Raw genomic sequence first — 22,497 nt, 5'->3', positions numbered from 1 at the left:
AAGCCAAAAAAAATCAAATAAGAATGCCAAATTATAAATAAATCAAGAAAAAAAAAATAAGAATAAGAACAAAATCAAAGCGAAGCAAAATCAAGGATAAAGGAAGAACAAAATCAAACAAAGCAAATGTAAATACAAGCATACAACATCAAGATATTCAAACATAAATAAATCCCCGCAATAAATGCACACAATAAACACAAATCATACTTTATTTATCAATTATTTACCTAATTATTAAAAAAAAAAACACCGTCATAATCACAGCTTTATTACTCGCACCCATTCATTTTGAAAAAGTTCAACTTTGTGGTTATGTTTTGCGATTCGTCTAGCATCTGAGACTTCAGGGTCCGCTACTTTGAATTCCGCAATAGCTTGTGAGTTGCTGCACCATGGAGGCCGGCGGAGTATATACTTAGCAAATTGTAACAACTAGGGTCTGATTTTATGCTTATACGTTTTTGTCAGTAGTTTCCCAAAGGGAGTAGCGTACAGTATGCGAGGAAATGCTGTGCCATTATAAAGGCTAGCTAGAACCATCTGATTAAACCGAAGTTTGCATGAAACATTACAAGCATAAGCTCCAGAAATTTATCGTTTGAGCTGATCAAGGAAAAGCGTATGGGTATAGTGGATTGAGGAATCAATGGGGAGGCCAAGATAAACAAAGTTGTCAGCAGGCAGGACAGAACTGTTCCCGAGATCTACAAACGGAACTAAGTTGAACATTTTCCAATTAAAACGATGATCTCAGATTTAGCAGAGATAAAAAACACTGTTATTAAAAAGTCCAGGCGATGTGACTGCTCCTTGACGGGTCTCCTTCTTTTCTGGAACAAATCTACTACAAGGAGCGGGTGGCAAGCCCTTATCTAGCAGAGGCTTCAGGCCGATGTGTAATCTGAAATAAAATTTCGAAGATTAGAGATGACATCAGGATTTACTCTGCGTTTAGCAGCTTTCAGAAGCATGGCTGCGTAGATGAGCTAGTCGAAGGTGCGAATGTCCTGTCTGGTAAGGACAAGGGTTTCCCCGGAAGAATCAGCATCGATCAAAACCCTAGCGATTACAGCTAGGGCATCAGCACATCCTATTTCTCACTTAAAACTAATCTGATGCGGAGGGGCATAATGTATTTTCTTCATCTTCGTTTAAAAACAGCAGTTCGAAGAGCTTACAGAGGGATGTAGCGATGGTGATGGGACAAAATGATGAGAATGGAGCTCGGATTTTCCTGTTTTTGAAATGGGGTTAAGATTTCCAATGCAGAAGGAAGAAGGGACTATCCCCCGGGTGAATCCACATAAGAAGAGATACATCAGGCAATGTTTACCACCGTGTTTCAAATGGCTTGTTCAAGTTCTATTGACACCAGAGGAAGACTTCCATTTTAGCTTTTGAATAGCAAATTCTACATAACAAATGCTAACGACAAAATCGGCATCTAAATCAGAGGCCAGGAAATTCTCCAACACGTCTTTATAGACTGCTCTATGATCAGGAACGGAGAACTCAGATTCATAATACACATACCACTCACTGTCAGAAACGTCGAAAGGAGATACAAAAGAATAGAGAGTTTCTGAACGAGAAACACACCTGAAAATCATATTCCAACCTTGTTTTGCGCAAGCAGAATTATGGTTGATAAGATGTTTACGATGCAGAGCAAACAGCTTGAAAAACTGGACGCCCACAATCTTTCTACACAGAAAATTGTTGCTTTGCTTGACTACTAGAAGTTGTAAAATCAAGCTTTGTCAACCATCCAGGATTGCCCTTTCCAAACTCGCTGCAAAGAAACTCGCTTATTTTTAGGCAAACCAGAGAGCATAGCAAATTTCAGCACAATATAAGTCTAAACACATCTGGAAATCATTTCTAGACAACTGGAGTGGTTTCTGAAGAAGATGAAATGGTACGCAGATTTTATTTAGAATAATATCAACTATCTCAATGAGCAGAGCTTTTTGGATTTTTGACCTACGTCGAAAATCCCCTTGAATCAGAGCAAGAAACAAGCAAGTCCAGGCTGCCAACACAATCAGTGCAAATAAGAAAAACTTGAAAACAGCAACGAGTTTATGGCCAGTAGGAACAAAAATTCTTCTTTTTATTAATACTCACACTTTTTATTCATAGAGTAGTTGTTGTTTGCAAAATTTTCTTCTTTGTATTGTTGTGGAAGAAAGCTATAAACATTGCCTTGAAAGTTAATTTACCTCCAAGATTGGTCTAAAGGCCCCCCCCTTCCATGAAAATCTGAAGAAAGAGAGAGAGACAATGGGAGAGAGTAGAGGTGTGGAGGGGAGAGTGGGCATATTAAATAAAGATTTATCTGAAAAACTAGTAAGGGTATAAGGAATAGAAAAAAAAGAGGAAAATTAATCAAATTTTTAAGAATAAGCCTATATAAAAGTTTCTAAAATAAATAATAAGTGATCAGAAAATGCTTAATTTCATAAAGATTCTCATTCATCTTACCTACAAATACAGGCCTTTCACGACCAAATCTGTCCACTTCATAGGATTGGAAATTTGGATGAAGAATACCTTTTCTAGGGCTTAGTATCAGTCTAAAGTCTTTTCCAAGAGCTTTAAAGTTGACTTCTCTGATTGAGTTGAAAGGATGCGAGCTATCATGTATTCCTCGTTTAACAATGGAATGGGAAATACCATGGCTGCTTATAGTTTCAAAATGACGTAGCTTACTAATAGCACTTAAGCCTAAAAAAAACAAAAAAAATAATTACATAGCTTAAAAAAAAAAGGAAGAAAACACGAATGAGGAATACCTTATAAAACTAAATAAAATACCCTAATAAACATTTCAACAAGAAAAAGCTAATCAAAGTTACAACATATTTCACAGCTATTATTTCTTCCGAGAAAAAAAGATCAACTCTTAGTGATTAATAAATAATAAAAAACAAGTTTTTATCAAATAAAAGAAACAACAGCTATAAACTTGAAACGGACAAAATTTACTCCATATATGAAGTGGGCTATCCCCTCCTTAACCCGAACTCTTTACACTAGTCTTGTAGAGCTATGCTAAAAAGCATTTACATGTTGCTATTTACTTTTATGGAAAAAACTCTTTTTTTATTTAATTCTTGTTTGTTTTCAGCAATTATAAGGTCATCACTCCTAGGATTTGCAAGGCAAATTCTTCAAAAGAATCGTTTTTATAGGGGATACCCCTAAAAAATGACGGCAGGGGGTCATTGGGCTATCCAAAGGGGCCCAAAGACCTTAGAAGCACTTGTCCCCAGCCCCTGCTAAATTTACTGATGGCAGTCATGATTCATTTCACGTCTCTCCTTTTTGTGCTGGTGACCACATGAATGTTATCTTATTTTAATTTAAAACTTTTTCCACAAAACGAGTTTTTCACAGAAAAGTAAAGAGCTCCACTAGGCCAAAAATGACCTGAAATAAAGTCAAATAACCTTCCAAGCGTAAAACTACCACAAATCAACATCAATAAATAAATGAAACTCAAAACAAAAAGGAATCATAACAAATAACCGAGTCAAGCTCAAAACAAGCAAAAATTAACATTAGTAGGGCTGACAACCCCCATGCCCCAAGACCAGAACATAATTTGCACTTTACTGAAAAAATTACCACGGATTGTCAATATAATATACATAGACTGATATTTAATCCTTAAAGTGTGATTATTTTTTTAAAAGTGTAAATATTTTTTTACATATTAAAGTAAAAAAAAGTGAAAACATTTTAAATGTATTTTGTTTTCAGTAAAGCACAAATTTCAACAATGCTGAATAAATTAGAAGTCTCAAAATTTTTAAATCGGATGTTTGTTTTTGAAAATGATGGTTTTGGGGGAGGGGGGGCTGGTTGTCCGCAAATTACTTTTGACTCTTAAAAACAGCATTGTAACTTCCAATTTCCAATCAAGAGCCCTATCCAAAGTTTGTACAACAACCCATTCCACAAAAACCTTATATGCCTGGTGGGCATAACTTACAACCCTTGCCCTCATGTTCTGAGAGGCTTTTTCTACATTAAAAACCTTATTATATGACCTTTAGACTATTTTGAACAAAATGGCAATCGCAAAATTCCTATTGAATACATTTTGGGAAGAAAACGTGGGATGAGGCTAGTTGCCCTTATGTCATTTTTTACTCTTAATTAATTAAAAAAAACTTTGTCTACAAAAAATAAGTTTTTCAAAAAATAGTAAAGAACTCCATTAAACCAAAAACAAAGCAAAAATAAAATCAAACAATCTATTAAGCGTGAAACCACCACAAATCAGCATCGATAAATAAATGAAACCGAAAAAGAACAGAAATTACAATAAATAACCGAATCAAGCTCAAAGCGAGCAGAAATTAACATGAGCAGGGCTCAAAACGCCTATTCCTTCCCAAAGCCAGAATATAATTTGCACTTTACTGAAAAAAAAAAACTAAATGTTTTTACTTTTTAATAAATCAAATAATATTAACATTTTGATTAAAAAATATCAGTATATGTATATTAAACTGACAATGCACATTCATTTGTATTTTTTTCAGTAAAGTGTACATTATATTCTGGCCTTGGGAAGGCATAGGGGTTTTGAGCCCTACTCATGTTGATTTCTGCTCGTTTTGAGTTTGATTCGGTTATTTATTGTAATTTCTGTTCGTTTTGGGTTTCATTTATTTATTGATGCTGAGTAGTTTCACGCCAGCTAGACCATTTGATTTTAGTTTTGCTCATTTTTTGTTTCATGAAGCTCTTTTCTTTTCTTGGAAAAGCTTGTACTGAGGAAAAAGTTTTTTTTAGCTCATCATTATGTGTCTGGCACTAATTCTATTTTTCCAGGGGAAAAAAAATAACACTTTAAATCTTTTCTTTTTCTTAAGGCTTTATAGTTTGGCCTGCTATGTGTATGCTGGAGTAAATTTTTCAGCAATTTTTAACAAAATACAACCTTTTAAAAATCTGGACACAAATAGTAGTGTTTAATTTAGTTTCATACCTCCTCTAGTTGACCTGAAATAGAAAACTTGATACCAATCGCAAAAAATATGTTTACTTTCTTTGATAGCTTGGATACACTTACGCTATAATGATTTGGGGAAATTTTAAGAGCAGAAGTAGAGCCGAAAGTTTGAACATAACACCCTCAGTCGTTCTTGGGATACTGCGGAGATTCCTTATTGGGAATTAGCATTAACACAGTGCATTTTGATTTAATCTAAGGGCAACATTTAGTTTTTAAACATAATGGGCAAATGGGAGGGGGATTAGTTGCCCTCCAATCACTTTCAACTATCAAAAAAGGCACTAGCCCTTTCTATTTTCAATAGAATGAGACCTTTTCGAAGTTTCTACGACAACTCCTTCGATACAATGTGCCCTGGTCTAAACCAAAAAAAAAAAAATAATAATAATAATACCTTGTACCCACATCGATCTTTACTATAAAAATATGTCAAGCCTTCCAATCACTTTCGACTATTAAAAAAGGCACTAGCCCTTTCAATTTCCAACCGATTGAGCCCTTTTTGAGTTTCGACGACAACGCTTTCTATAAACACCTTATATGCCCCCCGGGCATAACTTACAACCCTTGCCCTGAGGGCTGGGGGGGGGGGGGTTGTCATCCTCAAAGACCTAATTTCCAAAACGTTCAACTGCGTTGAACAATATTGCTATCTCAAAATATTGATTGGATGTGTTTTGGGGAAATTGTGGGAGTGAGAGGGGGGTTAGTTGCCCTCCAACCACTTCTAACTATTAAAAAGGGCAGTAGCCCTTTCAATTTCCAATCAAATGACCCCTTTTTGAAGTTTCTACAACAACACTTTCTATAAAAACCTTATATACCCCAGGGCATAACTCACAACCCTTGCCCTGAGGGCTGTGAGAGGGGGGTTGTCATCCTCAAAGACCTAATTTCCAGAACTTTCAACTACATTGAAAAAAATGGCTATCTCAAAATTTTGACTGTGTGTGTTTGGGGAAAAGGTGGGCATGAGAGGGGGGTTAGTTGCGCTCCGATAACTTTCGACTATCAACAAGGGCATTAGCCCTTTCAATTTTCAACTGAATGAACCCTTTTTGAAGTTTCTACAACAATACTTTCTATAAAAAACCTTATATACCCCCATGGCAAAACTTACAACCGTTACCCTAAGGGCTTTGGGGGGAGTGTCATCCTCAAAGACAGGATTTGCAGACCTTTCAACTACATTGGACAAAATGGCTATCTCAAAACTTTAATTGGATTTTGGGGAAATCGTGGGCGTGAGAGGGGCGTTAGTTGCTCTCCAATCACTTTCAACTATTAAAAAAGGCACTAGCCCTTTCAATTTCCAATCAAAAGAGCCCTTTTGATGTTTCTAAGATAACACTTTCTATAAAACCTTATATGCCCCCAGGGCATAACTTACAATCCTTCCCCTGAGTGCTGGAGGGGGGGGGGGTTGTCATCCTCAAAGACCTAATTTCCGGAACTTTCAACTACGTTGAACAAAATTGCTATCTCAAAATTTTGATAGGATGTGTTTGGGGAAATGGTGAGGGCAAGAGGGGGATTAGTTGCCCTCGAATTACTTCTTACTATTAAAAAGAGCACTAGTTCTTTCAATTTTCAATTGAATGAGCCCTTTTTGAAGTTTTTACAACAACGCTTTCTATAAAAACCTTATACGTCCCCAGGACATAACTTATAACCCTCTCCGTGAGGGCTTTTGGGGTTTTGTTATACTTAATAATCTATGTTTTAGACCTTTCAACGACGTTGAACAAAATAACCATCTAAAACTTTTTATTGAATTTATTTAGAGAAAAGATGGGCGTGAGAGGGGTGTTACTTGCTATTCAATAACTATCGATTATTACAAAGTGCACTAGTCGTTTTAAGTTACAATCTAATGATTCCTTTTTGAAGTTTCTACAACAACGCTTTCTATAAAAAAAAACTTACATGCCCCTAGGGCATAACTTACAACCGTTGCCTTGAGGGCTGTGGAGCGAGTGTCATCCTTAAAATCATAATTTCTGGACTTTTTAACTACGTCGAACAAAATAGCTATCTCAAAATTTTGATTGAATGGGTGTGAAATGGTGGGTGTGAGAGGGGTGCTAGTTATCCTCTAACCACTTTCGACTATTAAAAAGAGCACAATCGCTTTTAATTTCCAATCGAATGAGCCCTTTTTGAAGTTTTTACAACATTGCTATCTATAAAAACCTTATTTGCCCCCAGGGTATACCTTACAACCCTTGCCCTGAGGGCTCTGAGGGGGTTATCATCCTCAACGACCTAATTTCTAAAGCTTTTAACAACGTTATCTAAAAATTTTGATTGGGTGAGTTTAGGAAAAAGGTTGGTGTGCCCTTTTTCAAGTTTCTATGACAAAGCTTTCAATTAAAACCTTGTATGCACTCAGGGCATAACTTACAACCCTTATCCGAGGGCTGTGGGGGAGTGTCATAATCAAAGATATAATTTCCGGACTTTTAAGCTACTTTGAACAGAATGGCTATCTCAAAATTTCGATTGGATGTGTTTGGATAAATGGTTGGCGTGGAAGGGGTGTCAGTTGGCTTCCAATCACTTCCGACTATTAAATAGGGCATAGCCATTTCAATTTCCAATCAAATGAACCCTTTTTGAATTTTCTACGACAAGACTTTCTATAAAAACCTTATATGCCCCCAGGGCACAACTTATAGCTCTTGCCCTGAGGGCTGTGGGAGGGGGGGTGTCATCATCAAAGACCTAATTTCCAGAACTCTCAACTACGTTGAACAAAAAGGCTATCTCAAAATTTTGATCAGATGTGTCTGGGAAATGGTGGGCGTGAGGTAGATAATTTCGGAGACCACACTGTCTTTCCATGACGATAAAATAAAAGTTAAAAATAAGGATAAAATCCTTTTTAATAGACAGTGTATAGAGTTCTACTACTGATGACAGTCACTGTATATGTGACAGAAATATCTGGTATTCTTTATGAATTTCTATACACTGTCTATTAAAAAGGATTTTATCCCTATTTTGAACTTTTATTTTATCGTTGGTGGGCGTGAGAGGGGGGTTAGTTGCCCTCCAATCACTTTCGACTATTAAAAAGGGCACTAGCCCTTTGAATTTCTAATCGAATAAGCCTTTTTTGAAGTTTCTGCAACAACACTTTCTATAAAAACCTTATATGTCTCACGTCAAAACTTAAAACCCTTGCCCTAAGGACTGTGGGGGAGTTTCATCCTCAAAGACCTAATTTACAGAAATTAAAACTACGTTGAACAAAATGGTCATCTCAAAATTTTGATTGGATGTGTTTGGGGAAATTGGAAGGGGTGTTAGTTGCCTTCCAATAGCTTTCGACTAGTAAAAAGGGCACTAGCCATTCCAATTTCCAATCGTATGAGCCCTTTTCAAAGTTTCTACGACAACTCCTTTGATACGAGGTGCCCTGGTATGAAAAAAAATAATACATTGTGCCAACATAGTTCTTTACTTAGGCAGCGCTATTGTGCTGCCTATGAAAAGGACACTATGACCTCTGATTTCAAAATGAATAAGCCAGATCCGACGTTTATACAACCGCCTTTAGAAAAAAAAACCATAAATGTCAACAATGAGCAACTAATATAACTTATAGTATTTGCCCTGAGGGCAGTGGGGACGGGTGTCATCCCCAAAGACATAATTATTTGACCTTTCAAATATGCTTAACAAAATAACTAGCCTATCTCAAAATTTTTCTTAAATGTGTTGTGGAAATGATGGGTGAGGGTTGGGGGGGGGGGGCGGGTTACCCTCCAATCCCTTTTGACTATTAGCAATTTCCAATCCAATGAGCCACCTCTGAAGTTTATGTGACCACCCTTTCTATCATAACCTTATATGCCCCCAGGACATAACTCACAATCCTTGCCCTGATGGCTGTGGGAGGGAAGGCCACCCTCAGACATAATTTCCAGACCTTTCAACTATGCTGAACAAAATGCCCATCTAAAAAATTTCATTGGATGTGTTTGGGGAAATCATGAGCATGGAGGGGGGGAGGGCGGCTGGCTGTCGTCCAATCACTCTCAACTATTAAAAATGGCACTAGTCCTTTCAATTTCCAATAGAATGAGAACCTTTCAAAGTTTCTGCAACAACTCCTTCTATAGGAAGTGCCCTGGTCTAAAATAAGAAAAAAATGTGTTTGTGCCCACATTGCTCTTTAATTAGGGAGTGCAATTGTGCCACCTAGGATCTTTGGACTATTTTCTGAACAAATGGCTATCTCAAAATATCTATCAGATTCATTTCAGGAAAATAAGAATGAGCCCCTTCTGACTTTTATACAACCATCCCTTCTATAATAAGCTTATATGTCCCCAGGGCAAAACATGCTCTTGCCCTGAGGACTCTGGAGGGGGGGGGGTGTCATCCTCAAAGACATAATTTCCAGAACTTTCAACTATGCTGAACAAAATAGTTATCTCAATATTTTGATTGGATGTGTCTGGGAAAATAGTGGGCGTGAGAGGGGCGTTAGTTGCTCTCCAATCACTTTCAGCTAGTAAAAAAGGCACTAGCCCTTTCAATTTCCAATCAAATGAGCCCTTTTGAAGTTTCTACGACAACACTTTCAATAAAAACCTTAAATGCCCCCAGGGCACAACTTACAACCCTTGCCCTGTGGGCTGGGGGGGGGGTTATCATCCTCATAGACCTAACTTCCAGAACTTTCTGCAATGTTGAACAAAATGGCTATCTGAAAATTTTGATTGGATGTGTTTGGGGGAATGGTGGGCATGAGAGGGGGGTTAGTTACCCTCCAATCACTTTCAACTATTAAAAAGGTCACTAGCCCTCCCAATTTCCAATTGAATGAGTCCCTTTTGAAGTTTTTACGACAACTCTATCTATAAAAACCTTATATGCCCCCAGGGCATAACTTACAACCTTTGCCCTGGGGGCTCAGGGGGGTTTGTCATCCTTAAATACATAATTTCCAGAACTTTCAACTACGTTGAACAAAATGGCTATCTCTAAAGTCTGATTGAATGTGTTTGGGGAAATGGTGGGCGTGAGTCGGGGGTTAATTACTCTGCACTCACTTTTGACTATTAAAAAGGGAAATTTCAATTTCAAATCACATGAACCCCTTTTGAAATTTCTACAACAACTTTCTATATACCTTATATGCCCCCAGGGCATAACTTACAACCCTTGCACTGAGGGCTCTGATGGAAATATCATCCGAAAAGACCCAATTTCCAGAACTTTCGACTATGTTGAACAAAATGGATATCTCAGAATTTCGATTGCTTTTCATTGGTGAAATGATTACCTGGAGAGGGGTTAGCCGTCCTTCAATAACTTTCGACTACTTAAAAGGCACTAGGCCTTACAAATTCCAATTGAATGAGCCATTTCTGAAGTGTGTACAACATCGCTTTCTACGCTAACTTTATATGCCCCTAGGGCATAACTTACGACCCTTACCCTGAGGGCTGTGGGGGTGGAGGGTTTTCATCCTTAAAGACCTAATTTCCAAAACTTTGAACTATGTTGAATATAATGGCTATCTAAAAATTTTGATTGGATGTGTTTGGGGAAAAGGTGGGCATGAGAAGGGGGTTAGTTAATTTCCAGAACTTTAACTACGTTGAACAAAATGGCTATCTCAAAATTTTTATTGAATGCGTTTGGGGAAAAGGTGGGCGTGAGAGGAGGGTTTAGTTGCCCTCCAATCACTTTCGACTATCAGAAAAGGCACTATCCCTTTGAATATCCAATTGAATGAGGCCTTTTTTGAAGTTTCTAAAACAACGCTTTCTATAAAAACCTTATATCCCCCCAGAGCATAACTTAAAACCCTTGCCCTGAGGGCTGTGGAAGAGTGTCCTCCTCAAAAACATAATTTCTATCTAGGAATCAACTATGCTGAACAAAATTGCTATTAAAAATTTTGATTGGATGTGTTTGGGGAAAAGGTGGGCGTAAGAAGGGGGTTCGTTGCCCTCAAATTACTTTCGACTATTAAAAAGGGCACTAGACCTTTGAATTTCCAATCAAATGAGCCCTTTTTCAAGTTTCTACAACAAAGATTTCAATAAAAATGTATATGCCCCCGGGGCATAACTTATACCTTTGCCCTGAAGACTGTGGGGGGAGTGCCCTGCTCAAAGGTATAATTTCCTGAACTTTAAACTGCGTGGAACAAAAAGGCTATCTCAAATTTTTGATTGGATGTGTTTTGGGAAATGGTGGGTGTGGAAGTTGTGTTAGTTGCATTCCAAATACTTTCGACTATTAAAAAGGGCACTAGCCCTTTCAATTTCCAAACGAATGAGACCTTTTTGAAGTCTCTACGACAACGCTTTCTGTAAAAACCTTATATACCCCCAGGGCCTAACTTATAACCCTTGCCCTGAGGGCTTTGAGGGGTTGTCATCCTCAAAGACCTAATTTACAGAACTTAAAACTGTGTTGAATAAAATGGCTATCTCAAAATTTTGATTGGATGTGTTTCGAGAAATGATGGGCGTGGAAGGGGTGTTAGTTGCCTTCCAATCACTTTCGACTATTAAAAAGGGCATAAGCCACTCCAATTTCCAATTGAATGAGCCCTTTTCGAAGTTTCTATGACAACTTCTTTGATACAAAGTGCCCTGCTCTAAAGGAAAAAAAAAAATAATATATTGTGCCAACATCGTTCTTATATGCCCCCAGGGACTAACTTACAACCCTTGCCCCAAGGGTTTTGGGGGAGTGTCCTCCTCAAAAAGATATTTGCTATTTGGAAATCAACTAAGCTAAACAAAATGGCTATCTCAAAATTTTGATTGGATGGGTTTGGGGGAATGATGGGCTTCGAGAGGGGGGGGAGGGCTAGTTGCCCTCAAATTACTTTTGACTATTAAAAAGGGCACTAGCCCTTTGAATTTCCAATCGAAAGAGCCCTTTTGAAGTTTCTACAACAACGCCTTCTATAAAAACCTTATATGCCCCCACGGCATAGCTTACAACCCTTGCCCTGAAGGCTGTGGGGGTGTCCTCCTCAAAAACACAATTTCTATCTGGAAATCAACTATGCTGAACAAAATGGCTATCTCAAAATTTTTTGTCTTCCAATCACTTTTGACTATTAAAAAGGGTACTAGCCATTTCAATTTCCAACCAAATGAGCCCTTTTTGAAATTTCTATGAGAACAGGTTCTATAAAAACCTTATATGCCCCAAGGGCAACTTACAACCCTTGCCCTGAGGGCTGTGGGGGGGGGGGTTGTAATCCTCAAAGACCTAATTTCCAGAACCTTCAACTCTGTTGAACAAAATAGCTATCTCAAAATTTTGATTGGATGACTTTGGGGAAATTCTGGGCGTGGAAGGGGCGTTAGTTGCCTTCCAATCATTTTTGACTATTAAAAAGGGTACTAGCCATTTCAATTTCCAATCAAATGAGCCCTTTTTGATGTTTCTATGAGAACACGTTCTATAAAAACCTTATATGCCCCCAGGGCATAACTTACCAACCTTGCCCTGAGGACTCTGAGGGGGTTGTCATCGTCAAAGACCTAATTTCCAGAACTTAAAACTACATTGAATAAAATGGATATCTCAAAATTTTGATTGGATGTGTTTCAGGAAATGATGGGCATGGAAGGGGTGATAGTTGCCTTCCAATCACTTTTGACTATTAAAAAGGGCACAAGCAACTCCAATTTCCAATTGAATGAGCCCTTTTCAAAGTTTCTGTGACAACTTCTTTGATACTAAGTGCCCTGCTCTAAAGAAAAAAAATAACAAATAATACATTATGCCAACCTCATTCTTATATGCCCTCAGGGCATAACTTAAAACCCTTGCCCCAAGGGTTGTGGGGGAGTGTCCTCCTCAAAAACATATTTTCTATTTGGAAATCAACTATGCCGAACAAAATGGCTATCTCAAAATTTTGATTGGATGTGTTTGGGGGAATGGTGGGCGTCGGGGGGGGGGGGGGCTAGTTGCCCTTAAATCTCTTTCGAGTATTAAAAAGGACACTAGCCCTTTGAATTTCCAATCGAATGAGTCTTTTTGGAAGTTTCTACAACAGCGCCTTCTATAAAAACCTTATATGCCCCCAGGGCATAACTTACAAACCTTGCCCTGAAGGCTGTGGGGGAGTGTCCTCCTCAAAAACATATTTTCTATCTGGAAATCAACTATGCTGAACAAAATGGCTATCTCAAAATTTTGATTGGATGTGTTTGGAGGAATGATGGTTATGGGGGGGGGGGGTCTAGTTGCCCTCCAATCACTTTTGACTATTAAAAAGGGTACTAGCCCTTTGAATTTCCAATCGAATTAGCCTTTTTTGAAGTTTCTACAACAATGCCTTCTATAAAAACCTTATATGCCCCCAGGGCATCACTTACAAACCTGGCCCTGAAGGCTGTGGGGGAGTGTCCTCCTAAAAAAACATATTTTCTATTTGAAATTAAACTGCATTGAACAAAATGGCTATCATAAAGTTTTAATTAAATGTGTTTGGGGAAATGCTGGCCGTGGAAGGAGTGATAGTTGCATTTCAATCACTTTCAACTATTAAAAAGGGCACTATCCGCTTAAGTTTCCAATCGAATGAGCCATTTTTGAAGTTCCTACGAGAACACGTTCTATAAAAACCTTATATGCCCCCAGGGCATAATTTACAACCCTTGCCCTGAGGGCTGTGAGGGGGTTGTCATCTTCAAAGACATAATTTACAGAACTTAAAACTACGTTGAACAAAATAGCTATCTCAAAATGTTGATTGGATGTGTTTCAGGAAATGGTGGGCATGGAAGGGGTGATAGTTGCCTTCCAATCACTTTCGACTATTAAAAAGGGCACAAGCCACTCCGATTTCCAGTTGAATAAGCCCTTTTCAAAGTTTCTGTGACAGATTCTTCTATACAAAGTGCCTTTCTCTAAAGAAAACGAATAATAAATGACACATTGTGCCAACATTATTCTTATATGCCCCCAGGGTATAACTTAAAAACCTTGTCCCAAGGGTTGTGGGGGAGTGTCCTCCTCAAAAAAATATATTCTATGTGGAAATCAACTACGCTGAACAAAATGGCTATCTCAAAATTTTGATTGGATGTGTTTGGGGGAATGATGGGCGTCGGGGGGGGGGGGGGCTAGTTGCCCTCAAATCTCTTTCGAGTATTAAAAAGGACACTAGCCCTTTGAATTTCCAATCGAATGAGTCTTTTTGGAAGTTTCTACAACAACGCCTTCTATAAAAACCTTATATGCCCCCAGGGCATAACTTACAAACCTTGGCCTGAAGGCTGTGGGGGAGTGTCCTCCTCAAAAACATATTTTCTATCTGAAAATCAACTAAGCTGAACAAAATGGCTATATCTCAATTTTGATTGGATGCTTTTGGAGGAATAATGGGCATAGGAGATGGGGTCTAGTTGTCCTCCAATCACTTTTGACTATTAAAAAGGGCGCTATCCCTTCGAATTTCCAATCGAATAAGCCTTTTTTGAAGTTTCTACGACAACGCTTTCTATAAAAACCTTATATGCCCCCAGGGCATCACTTACAACCCTTGCCCTGAAGGCTGTGGGGGAGTGTCCTCCTAAAAAAACATAATTTCTATTTGGAAATCAACTACGCTGAACAAAATGGCTATCTCAAAATTTTGATTGTATGTGTTTTGGGAAATTGTAGGCATGGAAGGGGTGTTAGTTGCCTTCCAATCACTTTTGACTATTAAAAAAACTACTCCAATTTTCAATTGAATGAGCCCTTTTCAAAGTTTCTACAACAACTTCTTTGATATGAAGTGCCCTGCTCTAAAGGAAAAAAATTAAAAACAATACATTGTGCCAACATCGTTCTTATATGCCCTCAGGGCATAACTTAAAACCCTTGCCCCAAGGGTTGTGGGGGAGTGTCCTCCTCAAAAACATATTTTGTATCTGGAAATCAACTACGCTGAACAACATGGCTATCTCAAAATTTTGATTGGATATGTTTGGGGAAATGATGGGCGTGGGGGGGGGGGAGGGCTAGTTGTCCTCCATTCACTTTCAACTATTAAAAAGGGCACTAGCCGCTTCAATTTCCAATCAAATGAGCCCTTTTCGAAATTTCTATGACAACTCCTTCAATACAAAGTGCCCGGGTATGGAAACAAAAAAATAAATAATACATTGTGCCAACATTGTTCTTTACTTAGGCAGTTCTATTATGCTGCCTATGATAAGACAGCATTCAAACTTGAGAGTTAAAAGTGAGGTGTTGAGGAGGAACAGCCCCCTTATAGGCCTATATGTAATAATTTCTGCTTGTTTTAAGTTTTAATGTTGCTCCTTACTTTCAGTTGAAAAACTTGTTTTTTTAATTTAATTTCTGATCACTTTTTAAATAATGCCAGGAAATCTGGCTACCCATCCATGGAAAAACCCCTCCTCCCCATGGATCTATGCTCTAGACAATTCAATCCTGGTGATAATTTACCCCAGACAACTACCCTAAACACCTATATAAATCAAATTGAGTCAGCAAAGATAAAGCAAGACATGAAAAGAATTACATATAGGAATTCTGGCAAATCCCCCAGCCTAAAATTTCTCCTGAAGAACTCACACACTGGAAACTTCCCTTTTTGATATTAGTAACCTTAGCTGCTCAAAATCCAATAATTAGGATTTTTTACTCAAATAATTAGAATGCAGAAAAAGTATGCATTTGTGATTGTTTTAAAATAGCTTTAAAAAATTTTAGTAACCTTTTTGTACTGGTAAATACTGAGGAAACAGGTGCCTTCTTTAAATGCCAACAACAGACTTTACAAATAAGAGATTAGCATATTTGTAAGCAGCAAAAAAAAGATACAACAAATGGTGTGTTCACCTTCTACCTAACAAAGCATTGTAGAAAAATTATAAATTCATTCTTATTTCTTCTAAAGTTAAAACATGCCTTCAATAGTTCTCTAAGCCTAAGAAATAGGGAAGATGTGGAGATATTTATATTATTAATCAAATTATTAGGTCATGAGTGTGTGGAAAATGAAATACTACTGGTCATGGTCCCACCACATGTTGGAATTGCTCAAAATGAATCTGCAGATAGTATGGCTAAGTGGTGAATTCTAAATGGTCAGAGTATAAGTGTACAACTCACAGCAAGTGAATATTTGATGTGTATTTACTGTGAAGACCAGTATATGAAATAGATAGCTATCCTAATCAAAAAACATTTGAGTGAATGAAAGGATTAAAATTACCCAATTACTGGATACCTGAACTGTCATCTGAGAAATTTATTCAACAGAATTTTTTCTTTCAACAACACGTTTTTTGGATTTTTCGGGGGGTAGTCAATCACCCCCCTTGCGAGTGAGTCTCGTTTAATGTTTTTAAAAAAAAAATTGAGTTTGGGCATATCGCCAAATTATATAATGAATATTCCAGTATCCAAAGCCAAGTCTGACCAAGCTAATGAGCTCCAAAACGAAAAATTTGACCGACTACTTAGTAAGCAGGGTGATTTAATAACTGCAGTTAACAATTTGTCTTCTGAAATACAGGAGTTAAAGAATGAGGCTTTAGAAAGAGATAGAAAAATAGCCAAATTAGAAAGGTCATTGGAAGAGCAAAAGCAGAAGAACTCGTTGCTCAAGCATCAAATGCTACTAATTGAAGTAAAAGAAAGAAGCTCAAACTTGATCATACACGGCTTACCAATGGATATTAATCCGAATCAAACCCTTGAAGCTCACGTGAAAGATCTACTTAAGAATACCTTAAAAATTGAGTCATCTGTGTCAATTAACAAATGTTACTGCTTAGGAGGAAAAACTGTCAATATAGCGAACAGCCGCCGTAATCAAAGTCAGTCACGTAAATCGGCAGTTAATCCAGTGCTAATTAGGCTCAGGAATGAAGCTGAAGCTTATCTAGTTATGCAAAACGTATCCAAGCTTAAGGGCTCTGGAATAAAAATTTGCACAGACCTTCCTCCAGCACTTAACGCTTTATGCACAGGATTCCTCACTAAAGCAAAAGAGATGAAGGAGTCTGGAATGATTATTGCTTCACGGGTTAAAAATAAAGGAACCCATGTATGGCTTGAGATAAAAAAAAATGGTTTGGTGATCTGGGAGAGAGCTGATCAATAACTGAATAGGATAGTAGTAATCTGAGTTTAGATTTATAAGATTTTGTGGAGTACTTTGTTTATTTCGTATTTAGTGCTCTGGTTGTTAAGTTAGTTGATAATTTATGATTGTTTGAGGATTACGATTATCTTATTTATGGAGGCCCATTTGCAAAAGTATCATAATGAGTATTATGTGGGTTTTTTCTTACTTCGTTTTTTTTTTGTAATCAAAACTGTTATATTTAATTTCTTTCCTTTGTGCCACACTATTCCTGATTTTTCTTATGTAAGGTTTTCATTTTATAAAGTTCTAGTTTTTTGTTTATGTTTGTCTCTTTCAGATGGAGTTCTGGTAACAATTGTGTCTCCTTTGACTCTCCGTATGGTTGGTAAGTCACTTTTTGTCAATAAGTATACCCAGCATCAAGATAATGGATGATAGACTTTGTAATTTTGAGGAGCTCCCCCTAGATTTAGGTAGAATATTTGAGAATTGTTGCAAAGATGACAATGTTTTTGATATGATGGTTCATTCTATCCCAAAAAATAAATATCTACTCCCCACCCAAGTTTTAAATAAAGGCGCTAATTTTAGAATGGCATTTTTGAACTGTCGCGGGTTACTAAATATCTTTGATCGAATATCCCTGTTTATTTCTCATCATAATATAGATGTCTTCGACTCTTGTGAAACATTTTTAAATGATTTGACAGAGTCATTTATTAATGAACAGGATTACACTTTTTTTCATAAGAATTGGATTAATAAAAAACAGGGAGGGGTAGGTTTTTTCATTAAATCAACAATTCAGTCAGATCTGGTGAGTGAATTTGATCACCTATATCTTGAAATGGCATTTGAATTTTTGGCAGTTAAAATAGATGTAAATGGTATGAAAATTTTGTGTTGTGTTTTTTACCGGCCTCCAAGTTCTCCTGCTTCAAAATTCATGGAACTTCTTGATGATTTTGTGCTTATTGCTTCAAAAAAGTATCCAAAAATAGTTATCATGGGTGACTTTAATATTGATTTATATAATTCTAATAATTTAACTGGTAATTTCCACGGAATCTCTTCTGATGGGGCTGACTTGTTATCAGTTTGCTTGTCTGGTGGTCTCTTACCAGCTTATGAAGTCACAACAATAATAATGAAAGATTCTGCTTCCCTTATTGATAATTTGTTTACAAATCTGGAACTAAAGTCTAGTGATGTGGTTATTGAAGATTTTTCAGACCATTTGATGCTTGTGACCGACCTTCACTTGATTACAGAGTTTAATAGGCCTACTAAAAGAAAAATGAGAATGACTAATAGAAACTCCTGTAGTAAACTTTAAGTATTGCTTTCTTCAAGTGATTTTTCTTCTTGTTTAGAGTCTTTGGACCCTGATTTTGCTGATGAATTTTTTGTGAATCAATTTAAATGTTGTTTCAATAATGCTTTCCCTCTCCGTCAAATATCAAGAAAAAATAGTATAAAGCTGATTAAGCCTTTGATATCTCCTTGATTGCTGGTATCAATAAAAAATAAGAATCTGTTATATAAGGCATACTTAATGCATCCATCTGAAGTTAAATTAGCTAAATTTTGCAGATACAAAAATTGTTTAACAAAAATTTTAAGATCAGCAAAAAGCCATTACTTCGCCGAAGCATTTGTTGAAGCAGAAGGGTCTCCTAAGAAGACATGGGAAATAATTAATAAGTGCTTAGGAAAGCATAAGACCCATGATCTTCCTGATGAATTAATAGCTGAAGATGGAACTAAACTTGCTACAGGGAAAGTGGAAGTTATCAATGCATTAAATATACACTTTGCAAAAATTGGCAAGGAAACTGTGTCAATTACTGGAAACAACCTGGCCTGTCATCTGGATAATGAAACTGGAGAGGACTTTCAATCATATTTACCCCGTCTCACAATTGCTCCATTTTTCTTACTCCTGTAACCCCAGATGAACTTTTACTTACAACAAACCTTTTAAAGAATGGATCTTTGGAAGGGATTGATGGGTCACTGACTAATCTGATTAAGTGCATAGCACCAAATATTGTAATCCTGCTTTCCCATGTTTTCAACCTCTGTTTTAAAACCGGAAGATTTCCTTCTTGTTTCAAGTCTGCAAGAATTATCTCTTTGTATAAAGGAGGAGACCCAAAGAACCCAACAAACTATCAGCCAGTTTTGATCCTGTCTACATTTGGAAAGTTGCTTCAAAAGTGCCTATATAACCGTATAGTCAGCTTTCTAATGAAATCTAAATTTTTTAGTCCGATGCAATTTGGGTTCTGGAAGTCTCACTCTACTGAGCATGCTATTATGGCAATGACTCAGTTTGTTCATGACACCCTCGACAAAGGTGATATTCCTGCTACAATATTTATTGACATTAAAAAGGCATTTGATACAATTTCCCATAAAATACTGCATACTAAACTTGATAACTGCAGCATAAGAGGCCCAGTTAATGACATAGTAATGTCATACCTAAAAAACTGAAATCAGTATGTAGACGGAGGTGATACTTCTTCCTCATCAATATCTCAATCTCAGTCAGTTGGAGTCTCACAAGGATCTATTTTGGGTCCACTCCTATTTCTTATCTATGTTAATGATATCAGTAATAGCATCAAAGATACTGGCCTTGACATATTATTTGCTGATGACACAGCATGCAATGTCAGCAGCCCCAACTCTAGATCTTTGAAGCTTAGGTTGGAATCAGCACTGGCGAGGCTTATCTTATGGTTTTTGAAAAATATATTGACTATTAATTGTACTAAGACAAAGTTCATCATCTTCTCTTGTACTGGGAAAACAGCATTGGAAATTATGATGATTAATATTCAAGGCATACCCATTGAAATTGAAAGAGTTGATGATATTAAATATCTTGGGATAATACTGGATTCAAGTTTATCCTTTAAAAGCCATGCAATTTATCTTCGAATAAAACTTGCACGAAATATTGGTATGATGGATCATCTGACATTTCTTCTGCCGTTTTTAGCCCTGAAATCTCTTTATCATTCTCTAGTACATTCATACGTAAATTACTATCCCATTATTTTTTTTATTACTACTAAAACTCATATTTTTCCCCTTCAAAGGCAACAAAATAAAGCTCTGCATCTATTGAAAATTACCTGTCTAACCCGTATTCTTACCCTGGTAAGTTATCAACAAAAAGTATGTATCAAATTTTGAACATCCTTCCAATGGATTTTTTCCCTTCTTTCCATTCTGTGCCTTATATGATTAAACACGTTCAAGGTCTTTTGCCTGAGAGTATTTTCATATGCATAATAAATTTTTTCAGGATGATGATTAGGTTGTGCATGTATATTGAACCCATGGCAGTTCTGTAGTCTGTCAGGCTTTAATAAAATCTGAAAGGTCCCATTTTTCACCAAGGCATAGTATTATATATAATTGGAATAAATTTCATAGTTTTATAGATTTGAATAATTCGTTGGTTAATAATAAAATTAGATTAATGAATCACCTAATCAGTAATTATTAATTTAATTTATTTTCTGGGGTGGATGCTCCTCATTTCATTTTATTTATTTGGTTATTTTGATTTTATTTGGATTTTGTTTGTTGTTACTGTACAGAGAGTTTAAGAGCAATCTTTTTATTCCAGTATCTGGAGATAGTATTATTTATTTATTGTTGAGTGTATATAAACCCACACACAAGTTATCCTCACTGTGGGTCATTAATCTGATAGTTGAGCCTGTTGTCTATGTATGGAAAAGATACTTTTTCATCAGAATATCTGGCTAAGATTAGGGTAAATATTTACCATATCATATTATTGAGTAACAACTAAAGTGAATATACCATTCAATTCCTTTTTTTATGCTGATTATGAATATAATAATCATTTCTATCAGAAATGAACTTTAGCCCCCCCCCCTATATATGCCAATTCAGGGTATATATTTCTACATTAGGGGGGGTGGGGGCAAATTTAATTTCTGACATAAATGGGAAGTAAGTTTAAACTTTACCCCCCCCCCCCCCCCTAAGTTAGAAATATATACCCTGAATTGGACTATATAGGGGGGGGGCTAAAATTCATTTCTGATAGAAATGATTAGCCTATTATATTCATAATCAGCATTAAAAAAGGCATCAAATGGTATATTCACTTTAGTTGTTACTCAATAATATGATCTAGTAAATATTTACCAAGATTAGGCACTGGTTGAGTAATAGATAGCCTATATTGATAGGAATAATATGAGTAAGCATTTTAGGATGTTTTAAAGTAGGCTAGCTCTCAGGAATTTATAATGTGTCTTTAGAAAGTGGGATTAAGCTCCTAATTAACACCTATGCTTTCATAAGTCAATATTTGTCCAATCTCAGAGCCCTTTAAAAAAGGAGTAGGCTAGGCCTAGCCTAGTTAGGAAGAAAAAAAAACATCTACAGGCAGAACTTAGGATTTGAATTCATTTTTGATTTAAATGCTTAGATAAGCTTAAAACTGGAAAGGGCGGCTTTAAGATAGTATACCTTCGTTAAGTGACAAATAAAATATAATAAAGGACTGAATTTTCGCCCCCATCGTCTATTTCTTCTTCCAAATCGGAGTAGACCGCAACCAACAGTTCGTCCTCATCCAAAATGTTGGCACTTTTATGTATCGCCCTAGGCTACCGACACTTCACATAGCTAAGAAAAAAAAACAAGTTTTTTCGACTCAAAGTAAGGAGCAATATTAAAACTTAAAACGAAGAAAAGTTATCACGCATATCATCAGTATTACTTCAGAGTTCAAAGCGAGAATATCTAAAATCGGGTATCTTACGAACATTATTAAACCAGCGAGTTTTTCAATTGAACTGATTTGTCATTTGGTACCAACAATCGGCTTTGGATTATAGTGACATATAATCCTGTTCTGTGTTTATTAATTAATTCAGTGACTGTAAAATTTTCAAAAGAGAGGAAATAACGAATTTTATTATTATTGGATATGAAACTAAGAGAGAAAGGAAAATAATAAATGAAAAATAAAAAAGGTGAGAAAACGAGGATTTTGTCAGCCAGTGGCAAAATATGAAGACGAAGAACAAGCAAATATTTCGACAAGGACGTCCAAAAAAATTGGTCAAAAAATGCTTCGAGGCATAACAGCAGCAACATTTTTAAGAAATTTAAAATAAATATTTGTGTATTTTTATGTCAATTAATCAGTAGTTGTACCGAACCAATCGTGCTCAAATCCTCCTCAGGGCCATACTGTGGTGTTTCTTTTGTGGATGGTGAAAATTTCCCCACAGTAGAGTGCAGACGGTTTGTTATCATTGTATTATCCTTTGTTGTTGTTTTTTTCTTTTTAGTTTAAAGC

At 36.6% G+C, this 22,497-nt stretch overlaps 1 protein-coding gene across 1 annotated transcript in view; it reads right to left on the bottom strand.

Annotated features, from left to right (window-relative positions):
• Nucleotides 1-21,711, bottom strand: part of LOC148947761 (ADAM 17-like protease) — a 55,656-nt gene extending 33,945 nt beyond the window's left edge. Inside the window, exons 1-2 of the mRNA XM_089096000.1 lie at nt 21,660-21,711; nt 2,488-2,730 (exon numbers count right to left, since the gene is read on the bottom strand). Of these exons, the coding sequence (XP_088952126.1) occupies nt 2,488-2,730; nt 21,660-21,711 (295 nt within the window). The remainder of the gene's footprint in view (nt 1-2,487; nt 2,731-21,659) is intronic.
• Nucleotides 21,712-22,497: the final 786 nt, after the last annotated feature.

This window comes from Artemia sp. Qi Xiang Cuo, chromosome 10 (assembly GCF_049724085.1).
Source record: "Artemia sp. Qi Xiang Cuo chromosome 10, ASM4972408v1, whole genome shotgun sequence".
NCBI classification, from domain to species: Eukaryota; Metazoa; Arthropoda; class Branchiopoda; order Anostraca; family Artemiidae; genus Artemia; species Artemia sp. Qi Xiang Cuo.
This window is presented reverse-complemented; position numbering and strand designations above follow the sequence as displayed.